This window comes from Pleuronectes platessa, chromosome 12 (genome assembly GCF_947347685.1).
Source record: "Pleuronectes platessa chromosome 12, fPlePla1.1, whole genome shotgun sequence".
Classification (NCBI taxonomy): domain Eukaryota; kingdom Metazoa; phylum Chordata; class Actinopteri; order Pleuronectiformes; family Pleuronectidae; genus Pleuronectes; species Pleuronectes platessa.
The window spans coordinates 5,818,811-5,832,865 of NC_070637.1; the positions used below are offsets into that span (position 1 = coordinate 5,818,811).

The window sequence follows — 14,055 nt, forward strand, 5'->3', positions numbered from 1 at the left end:
CCCCCACTGTGATGCAGCAGAGGCTATATGGCGCTGAGACTGTTATATCCCAGCTTACCTCTCCAAACAGAGTGAGCCATGTCCGCTGAGCAGGTTGGCAATTTCAGAGCTCGGGGCTTTGTAAAATATATCATACAACACATTTATTGTCGGTCATAGATTTAAGTCTGTAGCCGGCTGAGGGAGAGGGTCCATTACCTATTTATTTTGACAGTGATCAGTAAATATTGCAGGGGACAGGTGGCAGCTTAAGTTTATCATATGGTCCCTGTTGCTATTTCACTATATGTCAATGTTATCATCTTCAGATTAATTAATATTTCAGGAGTCTGATAATCGGATTGAAAGGCCATTTATTCTCTTGTTGACTTTGCGCCAGCATCAATAGGGAGTGTTGTTTTCAGTTGATGCAGAAGCTCTGGTAGCTGAGAGCAGGCAGGATGTAAATAAAAATGTTTAAATGGGGACAGTCAAACAATTCAATAAAGTTAATAAAGTTAGTCATTGAGAAAAGAACAATCCTGTTACCCGCTTGTTAAAATAGTCAAACTTTATTTAATGTGTTTTATCATATTTATACTCAATACCCTATATATATTTCAGCATATACATACTTGCATCAGTGAATGTAGCAAATTCTCTGATATACATGGCGGTTAGCAGCTAGTTGGCATGTCTAGCATTGTTAGCCTCACAGCGCAGGAAAGAGGTGAGAATTGGTATCTCCAACTGGGTGTCCTGTCTACTTCACTGCTTATTGGAGCTGGAGCTATCTTTACACAGGAAAGGACGCACAAGCACTAATATAAAACCAGAGCTGTGATGCCTATTAAAACCAAGAATAGAGAGGAAGCTCGAATCACAACACACACAGAGCGAGTGTGACTTCAATCCCTGCTCAGTATATCATTGCTCTACTGTATCTTTATATAGATGAATATTAATGAATACATTACTATATTAATGTTTATAATCCCATGGATATATAAAATTGAGATCAGCAACTTCTACTTGTGTTTCACCATGTAGAGCCTCTCGCCTCTGTCTCTCTCTCTCTTCACAGAACTTTCTCCATTGGACAGGGACAGAACCACACCAGAGATGTGTGACTGTTGATGAAGCAGTAAATTCAAGACTCTTTATGTTAAACACCATAAGGTCCAATTACCTTATGCAGAACTGTGGTGATGGTTTCATAGCAACAACACAAGGTCCAGTCCTGCTCCTGCCGTGTTGGAATCAGACATGAGAAGTTGTGTGGGAAGAGACGAGCAAAAAACAGCTTGTCTAAACTACATAAGCCTAACACACACACACACACACACACACACACACACACACACACACACACACACACACACACACATATGCACACTGACACACCTTTCATTTCTAGAGGTTAAAAAGAGTGAAACCTGAAGGCAACTTCTTTTCATCCCCAGTAGATTATTGGCCCAATGTTCCATTGTGCACCAGCTTGGTGTGTGTGCCGCTCCCAAATCCAGCTGTGTGCGTGTTCCCCTTAAAGCCATGTGTGTCTCATTCTGTCATGTGTGCTCCTCTACGCCAGCTGGGCCTTGGATGTGCATACCCGTGATTAAAGCATCGGTTAAGTTTGCATTTGTTGTTTGTGTGTGTGTGTATGTGTGTATTCTGTCAGTGTGTTCCTTAAATTCTTACCTGAAGCAAGCTGCTGCTTTTTGAAACAATACAGCCTAACAAGATTCCCAGTGTGCGGATACTGTAAAGTGACGATTAAGATTAACTTAAAAAAATACCTAAAACGATTTTGTTTCAATTGATGTGAGTGTGTGTGTTAGTTGCCAACGTTTGGATTTGATTATTCTTTCCCTGAACAGGGTCGTCACACTTCAGACGTCATACCAAAACCGTGACCTTTCTCAAACACTCCAATTTTTGTGTGTGTGTTTGCTTGTGTGTGTGTGTCTGTGAGTGGGTGCTTGTGTACGTGTGTGTTCGTGTGTGTGTGTGTGTGTGTGTGTGTGTGTGTGTGCGTGCGCTCTCTGCTGTGGGTGCTCCATGACTGTCAGTTGAATACCACTGGGTGGAAGAGATGCTTGCATGTGGCAGCTTAAGATCTTCTCTCTGTGACAAAACCTTTTAGATTATGTATGTTTTTGTGTGTTTGTGTGTGCATGTGTCAACGAATGTGTGTGTGTGTCTGCCACAAGCTGAGTGACAGATCATGTTGAATGGCGCAGAACTGCAGCAGCCCAGTACACTTAACAGCCTCTGACTTACTGCTGTTACACACACACACACACACACACACACACACACACACACACACACACACACACACACACTTGTTTGCTTCCTTTAGCGATCTGGTGCTCCTGACTTTATGATAAGAATGTTTCAGTCTGTATTGATGATGCTCACACTTCTCTTCTACACACACACAAACACACACACACACACACACACACACACACACACACACACACACACTCTCACTTTACTGTCTCATGATCTTTTTTCTCTTGTCATCTCCTCTCTTCATCCTTTGTTTCTCATCTTCCATTTCTTTCTTCATCATCAGTCATTGTTTCGTCTGTCCCCTCTCTCTCTGTCCCTCCCATTTCTGTTCTACAAATGTTGTTTTGTCAACCTCCTCTTCCTCTCGTCCTTAACTGCCTCCTTTCCTCTTCATCTTTCCATCTCTTCGTCTCCCCCTCGCTCCACATCCAACACTCTCCCCACTCTCGCCCTTTCCCCCCCTGTCTCAACGCCTCCTTTTTCCTCTCTAACCTCATAATTGACCCCCTTATCCTGTGAACTCTCTGGTTCTCCTTCTCTTTCTTCCTCTTCCCTCCGCTGCAGCTGTCTGTCTTCGGCATCATTTGCTCATCAGCCGATGGCAGTTTTATTATTCTCTTTTATAGTGTTAATAAGGCAGCTGTCACCAACAGAAGACAATCCACTCCCTGCAGCGCTACTGGAACTTCCACCGAACAAGTGCTGCTATCAGTACTGCAGCATCTCTCCTGTGTCACCTCTGCAGCTACCACACCTATTGATAATCATCGGAAATGTCATACTCAGGGCACTGTTGAGTTTCTCCTTTTAAACTCTCATTTGGGCTTGGGAGGTTACATTGAGGTTATGCATTTGAGCTGACGGAAGACAAGTTGAAATGTGTGCATGAACTGTTTTACTCACAGAAGCATAACATTGTTTTGAAAATATTGTGAAAACAATCTCGACTCAATTACCAGGATTTTTTAGGGCTTTCAACCAGGGCCGGGTCTAGACAGGCATGTATGAGGGGGCAGCCACAAATCTTGAGGGGGCATTGTGCCTAACCCTAACCCTAACCCTAGTTTGAGGGGGCACAACATTTATTTGAGGGGGCCAGGCCCCCTCTTGCCCCTGCCTAGACCCGGCCCTGCTTTCAACCACATCGCATGATCTTCCTCAGCAAACAGAACTGCACGGGGATGGCATCATGTCATGCAAAGCCGCTGTCAGACAATGAGGTCTCGAGAATATCTGCGGGATGGGTCCAGACTTTCTCCGGTGTTTGTTATTCACACTAACACAGTAATTGATTCTTCACTCAGACGCGTTCACAACAACACAGAAATCTGCAGAGAGTTAAGGTGAGGGGGCAGAGCAGCAGGCGGAAGCAGGAAGTGACGCACACATTCTGCTGCAGAGAACCTGCCTTATTCCCAAAAGCTCTCTTGACATCTTTGACAGTTTCTGTATAGTAAAAAAATGTCATCCTGAGAGGTTTGTATTCTTTTTTTTCCACCTTTGCATCTGTCACGTGTTAGAAATATCATCAATTCGCCCACTGAATCCTACGGAGGAATTCCTGCTGTGTTGATGGGGTGAATGACTATAGGCTCCTGTCTGTGTTCAATGATTGTGTTGGGTAAGAATGACCTTTTTACATTCAAAGTCCTCCAGCAGCACAGCTGGTATAGCTTCTAATCTGAAACAACTGCATATTATGTGCATGAGTGCTGAGTTTTTATTTCACCAACTTCTCCTGCATAGGACTGCAAGATGTGCTCAGTTTCATTTGACATGGCACTGACGGACCTAAGATTCACCTTGATCAGGGGCAATGACGGGGACCAACATTTACACAGAGGAGACAATCTTCTGTCAAACATCCATGCACAATTCCAGATTCAGTGAGGTGCATAGATAAGTCCTTCCTTGTTAGCTGTTAGCTCCAGTGGACAGACAAAAGGTCAAAGTATCTGCAGATACATTCAGTATATCGATGTTGATGTAGTGATGGATTCAGTGCAGTGGACCTGTGCATTGTCATGAATTCACCAACGCACCTGGGCGGAAATGTTTTGAATTAGCATTTAAAACAAAAATAGAATAGGAGCAGATGAGAAAGAGAAGATGGCTTATTTTACTAACTACAAAACAGAAGCTCTGTTTCTGTCTGTATTTGAGTTGAATAAAATATCATGGAGGTAAATCAAACTATTGTAGAACAACTACCTCTACTGCCGCTCCAGCAGCAGGAGCTTTGATTGCCTCTGTTAGAGTCCTTCTTGTCAGCTGCATTGTCTGCAGCTATCTGTCTCATGCCTCCCTCAATCATCCTCATGTTTATTCTCATTCTCCTATCCGTCCTCTATTTCCTCTCCCTGTTGTGTTTGTCCTTTGTATTTCTCCCTCCTTCCCTCCCACGCCCCTATACCCTCGCTCTCCCCGCTAACCAATTTGCACCCTCATCTCCTGCTCGTCCCCTTCCACAATATTTGTTTTTCTCTCCCTCTTTTTTTTGAAGTGTTGTCCGCTCTTTGTTTGTTCCATCACCTCACTCTGCCTCTCCTCTGAGGAATAAGACGCTTGTTTCATCTGCCTCTCGTACGTGTGATGGAGGACAGTGGAGCGCTGTGTTGTGTAAGGCTGTTGATTACAATCACAGTGGAAACTATACAGTAGCAGCCTCTCTGCGAGGGGGCACGCGCTGCAGGTGTGTGTGTGTGTGTGTGTGTGTGTGTTTTGTGGGTTCCAGGTGTTATTTGTGCAGGTTAGGTGGTGACACATGCCCCCTGAGTTAGAATGGTGTTTCTTTTGAAGGCTTTCACCCACCAAAGATGTAGACAACTCATGTATTATCAGGTTTTTTTTGTGCTGTTTTTCCTTTACTTTGCAACAACAAATTGGAGACATTTTGGTTTAGTCAAGATCGAGCAGTCATATGAGAAACATGGGGAGGTATTTTGTCATCAGAGCAAAATGTTTTTTATTGCACATATTAAAAAGATGATTTATGACTTTACCAAACAAAGAAAGGCGTCTTTCTCAGTGTCACTAACTGAGGACCAAAATCTCACAACGTGAGTGTTTCTATGACCCAAGACTTTGATCCAACCAACTGTAAAACAACCTGAATTATGTAAAATACACTGACCTTGAACAAAAAAATCTAATTTCAAGAGAGTGGCCTAGATTTATTTATTTAACTATAACATTTCAGCCCCATGTTTCTCATTGAACCCAGAGATCATTGTTAAAGTTCAGATCAAGATTATACAGTTCCACTCTGATGGATTTAAAGGATTCAAAACATATTAAATGTCATGTTCAATACATATGCAATTTTAAACATACTAATAATACTAATAAAAGATGTTTGTGCTCTTCATTATCTGGAAGTAATGTTGTTAAACAAAGAAAATATGAGATAAATAATTAACTAAAATCAATAGAACATGTCAGTTAGGTTAGCCTTTAATCAGATTTTTATTTGATCTAATATGATCATAGGTTTACCTGACAATGATGTGATTTTAGCTGTTATTTACAAGAAAATATAATAATAATATCAAGCATGATATTTGATTTTTATAGGACTTTGTAACATATATCCTTAGAAAATGTCTCCTATAGGATAACATACACATTGCAAATAATCTACATACATTATTTGCAATCTACGTCTGCATGTCTACGTGCATCAAACATGTGTATACACACATATTCTTACACATGAATTCATATACATAAACATAAAGCACCTAGCCAAAATAAGCATAACAGAAGAAATTGATTTTGCAGGTTTTTCAAACAAACCACAGATATAGCAGATTTGATGGAAAGTGAAGGCTGCTCCAAGATTAAGAGCTTCATCCTCAAAAGCCAGAGTTGCCTCTAGATATAACATGATCGGAGAGAAAAGAGAAGAGGCCTTAACTAGATAATGAGAGGACAACCACTACTGCTACTAAATGAGACAAGGTCAGATGCATGCAGGCCCATGTACGTCATGCAAGTTCAAGATAACTATATATTTTACTGTAGACCAATGACGGGCGGCAACAAGTGGAGTAATGGGGGACTGAGGAGTCGGTTCAGCTGTTGGGTCTAAAAGATTTGACATAGAGTGATTACAAACTCAAAAAGAGTTGTAAGGATGTAATGTTCAAACATCTTCTCAAACAGCTGTTATAATGTTAAGAAAACAAATTGTTTCCTGAATGTCTTCAATGGATAGCCTGCATAAGTTATGCAACTAGTGCACATTGTTGGTGTAGCTGGCAACTCTGTACAAATATACTTCAACACAGAAGAAAAGACTTATTATTGCAAGTAAACAGGGAGTTACACTAATCTAAATGAGAAAGGATTCAGCTGTTTATTACAGGGGCTTGAGTCCCTCGGGAGCAGCCATGGGTTTGATTCCCATCCAGCTTTACGTTCAGTTTACGCTTGCTGTCCACTGTCCTATCAATAAGATAATGGTGAAAAAAGGTGTTTACTAGAAGTTCTGGTACCAGAGATAGCAAAACAGTTTAGTAGTCTGTTATTTACAGTGGCATGATGAGTCGCTGCAGATTGGGACTATTCCAAAGTTTAGAAAGTTATTGCTTAGTAGCAAATTTAAATTAAGGAAACTTTTACTGTTGACCTATAGCGAGCACTCAGGGCTCATTAAGTCAGAAATACTGCTGGGAGCAAATCCATTTAATACCTCATACTGAAAATTACAATTCCATACTCAAGGGAGAGCAATACTTGCTCTTGGTTTGAGTTAAAAGGTTTTCAACTTGATTTAATTGGATTTTTTTCGACAAACGCAGAAATCAGGATGAGATCAAAATGAAAGGCAGAAAAAAACTTTCTTCAGGGTCAACTTCAGACAAAATTAATTGACAATTGATCGCTTTAGAGAAAACCGATAAAATAAAACTCAGCAGAACGTTGTTGTGTCTTTATCAGGGTGATACATGATGCTGCTACTTGTACAAGTCATGTGAATTAAAATATAACCACTATACTGGTAAGGTTTAAACTGTTAACTGAAACGGAGCTGTCTTACAAATTCACATAATTTACTCCTTACTATTATTTACCATTTAGCATCCACAGCAGCAGCTTTCTCTTTTCCCTCCTCTCTAATGTTGACCTGTTGTGCACGTGCTGAACGTGATAAGAGACTACATGCTGTAGCGTAAATGCGAGAACACAAGCTGCTTCCTGCTTTCAAACAGCTACTTATCGTCTCATCGAGCACTTTTTATAACTGCATTATCTCATGCTTTGATGTAATTAGGATGCCACAGGTACCCAAGGGATCTGAGGTCCAGTTTCATGTACTTAATGAATATTTATATTCAGCTTCACCGTTTCTGGAAGCTCGCTCGCTATCCTGATTAATTCTTTGCTTTGTGAGTCCCCTGGCGTTGGTTTGTCAGCATAAATTAAAAATATTTCAGAAATATTTAAAATCCTCATCTAACTTAATTTGTTGAATATTTATCATGTTGAATTTATTCTGGAGATGCTGGAAACCGTTAATTATCAACTGTGGTCACAACCATATATAGTACGAGGTCTTTCTAATAAAACTGTTCTGATCTGAGCGTATATGATCATTCTTGACCCTGGGATTTTGCCCTTTGAGTTAATGGAAGAACATTAATGTACAGGAAGTTTGCGCTTTTCATCAGGACTGACACAGGTTTCATTGTTGGTCACTTTGACTTGGACTGTCATCCTTCTTAGCTCATCAAAACCTAGTAAGTAATCTCATCCAAGCGCTGCCACATACAGCTGCTAATTTTATGTTCGAAGCCTTTTAGCAGCACAAAGAGCAGGATATTTACCATTGTTGCTGACTTTTTAATTTCAAACACATGTAATTGAATAGCTGCTCTTGGAATTAAAGTCTGTTCAATCTACCAATCCCAGAAATCTCTGTCAATCTGTGAGACGCATTCTTGAGAAAAAAACGACATGTTCATACCATCATTGTGCTTTATTATATTATTATAGTTTATTATTTTACAAATTTGTATCTACTTTGTGCATTCATTTTCTCCTTCAACTTATTCTAAAATTTGTATACAGATGTATCCATTTCGTCTATTTAACTACGTGTTTTAAACAGCTTTTTGATTTATAATAGGTTTAGTTTCTTCTTGTCTCTGTGTTGTTTTTATCTCTATGTACAGCACCTTGAATCTACCACTGTGTATTAAATGTGCTTATAAATAAAACTACATTGCCTATTGTTGACCTATTTAGTGCAATTAGGAAAGATTATACATTCAATATTTTAAACATTTTAAGAAACAGGTGACCTGTGCCCTATAGCAGCGTTGGCTCTGACTCATCCACTCAAGTGACATTTTCAACAGCGTGTTCATGATGGCATATTCTTTTTTGGTACCAAGTGGATCTTCACTGAACTTTGAATAAACAGGTGAACCGCTCTTAGTGCAGCAGCGGTGGTTCAGCTTTAGGGGTCTGTGGTCTCCAGGAGACGGTCTTTACTCGCTACTGCAGGTAACTCTTACAATTTCAGAAAGAAAGCTGCAACCAGAATTATCCCAGGCTAAGAAAAACAGTCCATTCTGAAGAGACATGTTTAGAGTGGACGCTGCACTAGCTTATACTAATTCAATAACGGCTTTGGCAATGTAAATGATCGTTAATCAAGACAGCAGGGTACCATGGAGGGTTGATGGGCCTTAGCAGTACTTCACTTGTCACTGTTACTCGTCTTGTCTTGGCGTCAGCAGACACTGTTGAGTACATGAGGGAGGAACTTAAAAGAGACCCAGACATTCAACGTAACAGCCGTCAGCCGATGGCTGTTGACTGCCGTGTATTTGACAGCAATCTGATGTGACAGCTGTCATCAGAGGGTTTGGTTTACTCAGTGCTTTTCATTCCAACTGGCATCTCTGTCATTGCCAAAGACTGTTCACGTGGTGGTGGTGGTGGTGTAGGTGGTGGGGAGGTCGGTTATTGATTGCTCGCCTCCATTCCAATTCCACTGTCTTTCTCTTGAAACACAACAGAAACTGACAGCCAATCACAGTCTGTCACTGGCCATATGTCAGCCTCATCACTTGGTGTCAACCTGGATAACTAATTACGAGGATGAACCAAAACCAGTTTTTCAGCAATGAAACTCACCTCGTCTATCGGTTTTCAGACTAATTCCTTCCAGCATGTCTATCTGAATCCCTCTGAACATATTGAGGCTTCTTGTGCACAGTGACATTTATGGTTTTCTTGTTACTTCATTCTGTGTCTCAACAGCTATGTGGGTTGCAGCATTGAAAGGCTATGTTATCTCAATTGTGTAACGCTGCACATGGTCTGAAATGTTGAAAATCATATGGACAAGCATAGCAGTCTTTTTTTGTTGTTGTTTCTTTCTCCCTGCCAATCGTCTCACCGGAGATATTGGCTTTTGTCAGGAGAGCTTCAGGTTCAGATTTGCCCAGTTTTTTTCTTTCTATTTATTGTTTCCCAGACACGTAATGCGACGGATCCACATTAGACAGAATTTCTCAAATGATCTAAAAATTTATATTTTTAGACCATTTGGGTCCTAATCCAACATCAGCAAGGAACCTCAGCCATATACGACTTAAAGGACCCATCGTATGCCCATTTCACCACAGTTGATATGGTTCCTTGGGGTCTTAATGAAATGTCTGTAACATATGTTGGTCAAAATACCACAAGGATCATGTAAAACAGCACCTTTTTACCTTGTCTAAAACAGCCCTCCTCAGATGGACCTGTTTTGACTAGCTGTTCACTACCAGCTGATGAGTAATCAATGCTATTAAGTCTATAGTAAATACAGACTATATTACCTGACATTCCCCCTGACACCACCTCTCAGGTATTGTTGACTTTTCCAGTCTCTGATAATCATGCACGTGGTAATGAACCAGTCTTCAAAGATCTGACTCTTTTCGTTCAGCAAAACAAACTGTACAATCATTTGCTATAAATGGTCAATTACTTGGCGTAAGCGGCTTTAAATGATATAATAGTATCCGACTAAGTTGTTCTTTATCTTTTCCTTATCTTAACCCTACTTTTATCTTTGATATCATTCCCTGTGATTTCTCAAATGTAACCTATTATGCTCATTTCCAGTTCTGTAGTTTTACGGGGGAACTTATTATTCACAGTTCTAAAAAAGTTCCTGAAGCGCATCCCCTCAGTGCAGCCGCTGACTGAAACTCAGGCTCGAGCTAAGGTCTTCATTAGAGGCCTCCTTCAAAGCCTTCTTTCGTCTGATTGGCTGCACACAAACTCTGACTGAGGTGCAACTCTGACTGTGATTGTGAGCACAACCTCATCCTCTTACCAGTGTGATGATTCTGAAAGCTAACTGTCCATGTTGGAACCTGAATCTGAGACAGAACATCACTAACATCGGCATGAACAAAGATTACGAACCGTGATCTGTTGTCACCAAACTAATGTATAGTAAACCTGCACTGTTTGTATGCAGGAGTTCACAGTATATGCCTATTGTGCAACTCAGGTAAATTGTACTGGGGAATGACTGAATAAAGACACTGGTGTCACTGGTTGAAATCATCTCATCACAGAAGTGAAAAAAGACATTCAGAGCAGACTAATGACTAATGAGCTTTTGTCTCATGGGGATTACTTTTACATATTTTATACATATATATGACAAAAAGCAAAAGTGGAATAGTCCCCTGTGTTATTTCTTTCCCTGCACTTCACTGTTGGTCTATTTGAAGGCACGACACCCACCTACCTTCTGCTGCAGTACACAGACCGCTGCTGTTCAAGCTTTGCTGCAGTCTCCACACACATCAATTCGGAGCCAATGCATTCTTGATTAGGTGTGGACATGGTAATTGTTTTCATTGCTTTGGATTGGAACGACATTGAATCTAATGTGGCCCATCGATCTTTTGTTGGGGGGAAACTGGGTTTGTTACCAGCGTTGTAGATCTCTCATGGCCCACGTGCTAACCTTTTAGACTCCCTCTCGCTCACCACATTTTTCCCTCCAACATCTATCTCCTCCCGTCCTCCCCTCTTCATACGCCTGCCTCATTCTGGTACCCTTTGACTTTTAATCTCTGCCTTTTTCTCTTCCTATCTGTCCTGTTAATTTGTTGTTTTTTTCCTTTCCAGACTGCCTCTTTTTCATTCTACTCTCCTCTTCGCAGTTTATTTAAAAGCTCAATTTGAACGATTGCTTATTGTAAACAATATTACCAGGTAGGTTAACCACTGACAAACAACTGAAAGGTGTAACCAGCTTGTCTTTGGTATTTTTACTCAATATATGACTGAAAAGATTAAGTAATTATCTATTGTTTCATCCACAGATTTTCATTACATTACATTCTGTTGGCTAATTGGTTTATTGTAAGGAAAGAATTTAGGTGAGGTCCTCTATATAAATTTGTTTACATTTACTGTGCCTTTGCTTTATTCACGGGTATACAAATGTGTATTTACTCTTTCTACTGCCTATTTCCAGACCTCCAGAAACCTTCCTCAAATATCTGTTTAGTCTGGAATTTTTTGTATTTCTTTTGATTCTTACTAATGGGGCAGATTTCTGCAAATTTTTAATTGTGGTTAATACCTCCTTAAATACAGAATGAGGAACCTTGTAAAATCTTTGTGTTATGTTCACATTTGCCTCCTCCTTTATAAAAGGTGCACTAATCAATATTGTGTATTAACTAAAAAAGTCTGTGTTTTGAAAGGTGTTGCTTATAGTAACAAATGCACCACTTCCTTGTTTTCTATTCAGTTCATTTGCACCGCTTTCATTAACTCCATAAAGAACAGCAGCAGATACATTATTTCCAATGCAATGCTCTGATGTACTCACTGTGCGCTATCTGCACAGCACAGAGAGCGATACAATAAGCATGTGAGTCACTGGAGACCGTGATGGAACGTTCAGCAGCCTTAACAGAGCCAGTTATTTCAGTTGGTGGAGACGCAAGGTGCTCAAAGGAGAGTGAATGTTTGAGTAGTATTCATAGGGTGGGCAGAAACATTGCTGGACATAAATGCTAATGTTGCTTTGGGTGTCTTCTGTTTTTTTGCATTCACCATGAAGAATTATTAAGGTGATAATACTGCATATAAGTGTTGTGTTTACAGCCAAGAAAAATCACTTAATACCTCCTTTACCGTCTATATTCCCATCATCTAGCAGTTCTCCTTCCCCTGACTTTTTGTTTGTGCCCTTTTATGCTTTTTGGCACATAACCACGTCCAACTGTCATTCAGTGGGTTTGTATAAATCTATCAGCAGTAATGTGTTTTATTAAGAGAAAAGATCTTCACTTATCAGGGACCCTTGGCCATCAAAACAATACATCTCATGACTAGTGGTCCAATACACAAAAGAGCCACTTAAAAAAAAATCTAAATAAACAATAGAAACTTTGCCTTTCTAATGCAGGGTGACTTATCTGTTTTTTGGGGGGTAAATAACAACATATGAGACAAAAACTCATCATGATCAGTGACATCCATAATTGGTTTAGAGACTGAAGTCTATGGCTCTGCTGTGGGGCTTTCCTGCTCTTCCACATGCACACTTGGAAAGCCTAAGGTAGAGAGCCTCCCTAGCCTTTCATGAGCCTTTATGGTAAGTGAGGGAGGGAGAGCAGCAGCCGAAAGACTTTGGCACAGAACAGAGCAGCATCAATGACATCACATGACAATGAGTTGGTCTCCTATGAAAAGGAGGTGTTTGGGTGGAGATGGGTTACACAGTGGCTTGGAAGAGTAGGAGGTAAAGCAGCTTAGATAAGGTGCACAATATGAGCTTTGTCAATTAAATACTAAGGAGGGGTTCTGATCATGTGTGCTGGTTCGAAGATCTGCTGCGGTCACCTAACATATACTTGACTGTGGCTAGGCTTGACTTTGTAGCCTACCTGAACTATAGCGAAGCAAATTTTTTAAGGCCAGTTGATGACACTTTCTGTTTATTAAAGGTCAATATTGAATTGTAATGTCCATATTGTAATTGACTCGTCTAATCCTTACACAGATTGGAAGGATTGGAAGTTACGACTAACAAATTTCTGTTCTTTCTCTCTTTGTCTTTGTCTTTGTGCCTCTCAGCAGACAGAGTGCAGAGCCAGTCCTAAGAAAAGCACAGAGCCAGCTGTGGACCTGCTGGGCCTGGGTAAGACATGACCACCCCTCTACCAAACACCAAAATAATAACCCACTGGCCATAGAATAATTTGATAGTCTGCCTGATCAGATACAGTGACGGGAAAATGTTTGCTGGAATTGTCTAGTTTGTAACTCTGCTGCATCTATTGCACTCCTCTCCTTCCTGTGGCTCACTCTGAGGTTTCTACGTTCTTTTCCCCATCTTTAAAAGTTTTTGTTTAGGTAGTCTTCCTTACTCTTGTTGAGGGTTAAAGACAGGTGATGTCACACCTTGTTAAACTCTTTAAGACAAATTGTGATTTGTGAATATGGGCTATACAAATTCAATTTATTGATATATTGATACAAATCACAAGTGTATACAAGCACAATGGGCTTAAACAAATAACACAAACAATGATTAATCATAAAACATTGAAGAAAAAAAATAGAAGTAATGAAACTCTTAATAAGTAGCTGAGCCTCATTTGGCAACAAAAACTTAAAATAACCGTCTTGTATCTGTAGATCCGAGTTGCTCAGTGTTCAGGAGGAATTTTGGATCATTCTTCCCACAGAGTGGCTTCAGCTAAGTGTTCTCATGGTGTGGAGGACTCTCTGAAG

At 40.3% G+C, this 14,055-nt stretch overlaps 1 protein-coding gene across 1 annotated transcript in view; it reads left to right on the forward strand.

The window, feature by feature from the left end:
- LOC128453867 (stromal membrane-associated protein 1) overlaps positions 1-14,055 on the forward strand; it is a 104,626-nt gene that overhangs the window by 55,189 nt on the left and 35,382 nt on the right. Inside the window, exon 7 of the mRNA XM_053436969.1 lies at positions 13,396-13,459. Coding sequence (XP_053292944.1) covers positions 13,396-13,459 — 64 coding nt within the window. The remainder of the gene's footprint in view (positions 1-13,395; positions 13,460-14,055) is intronic.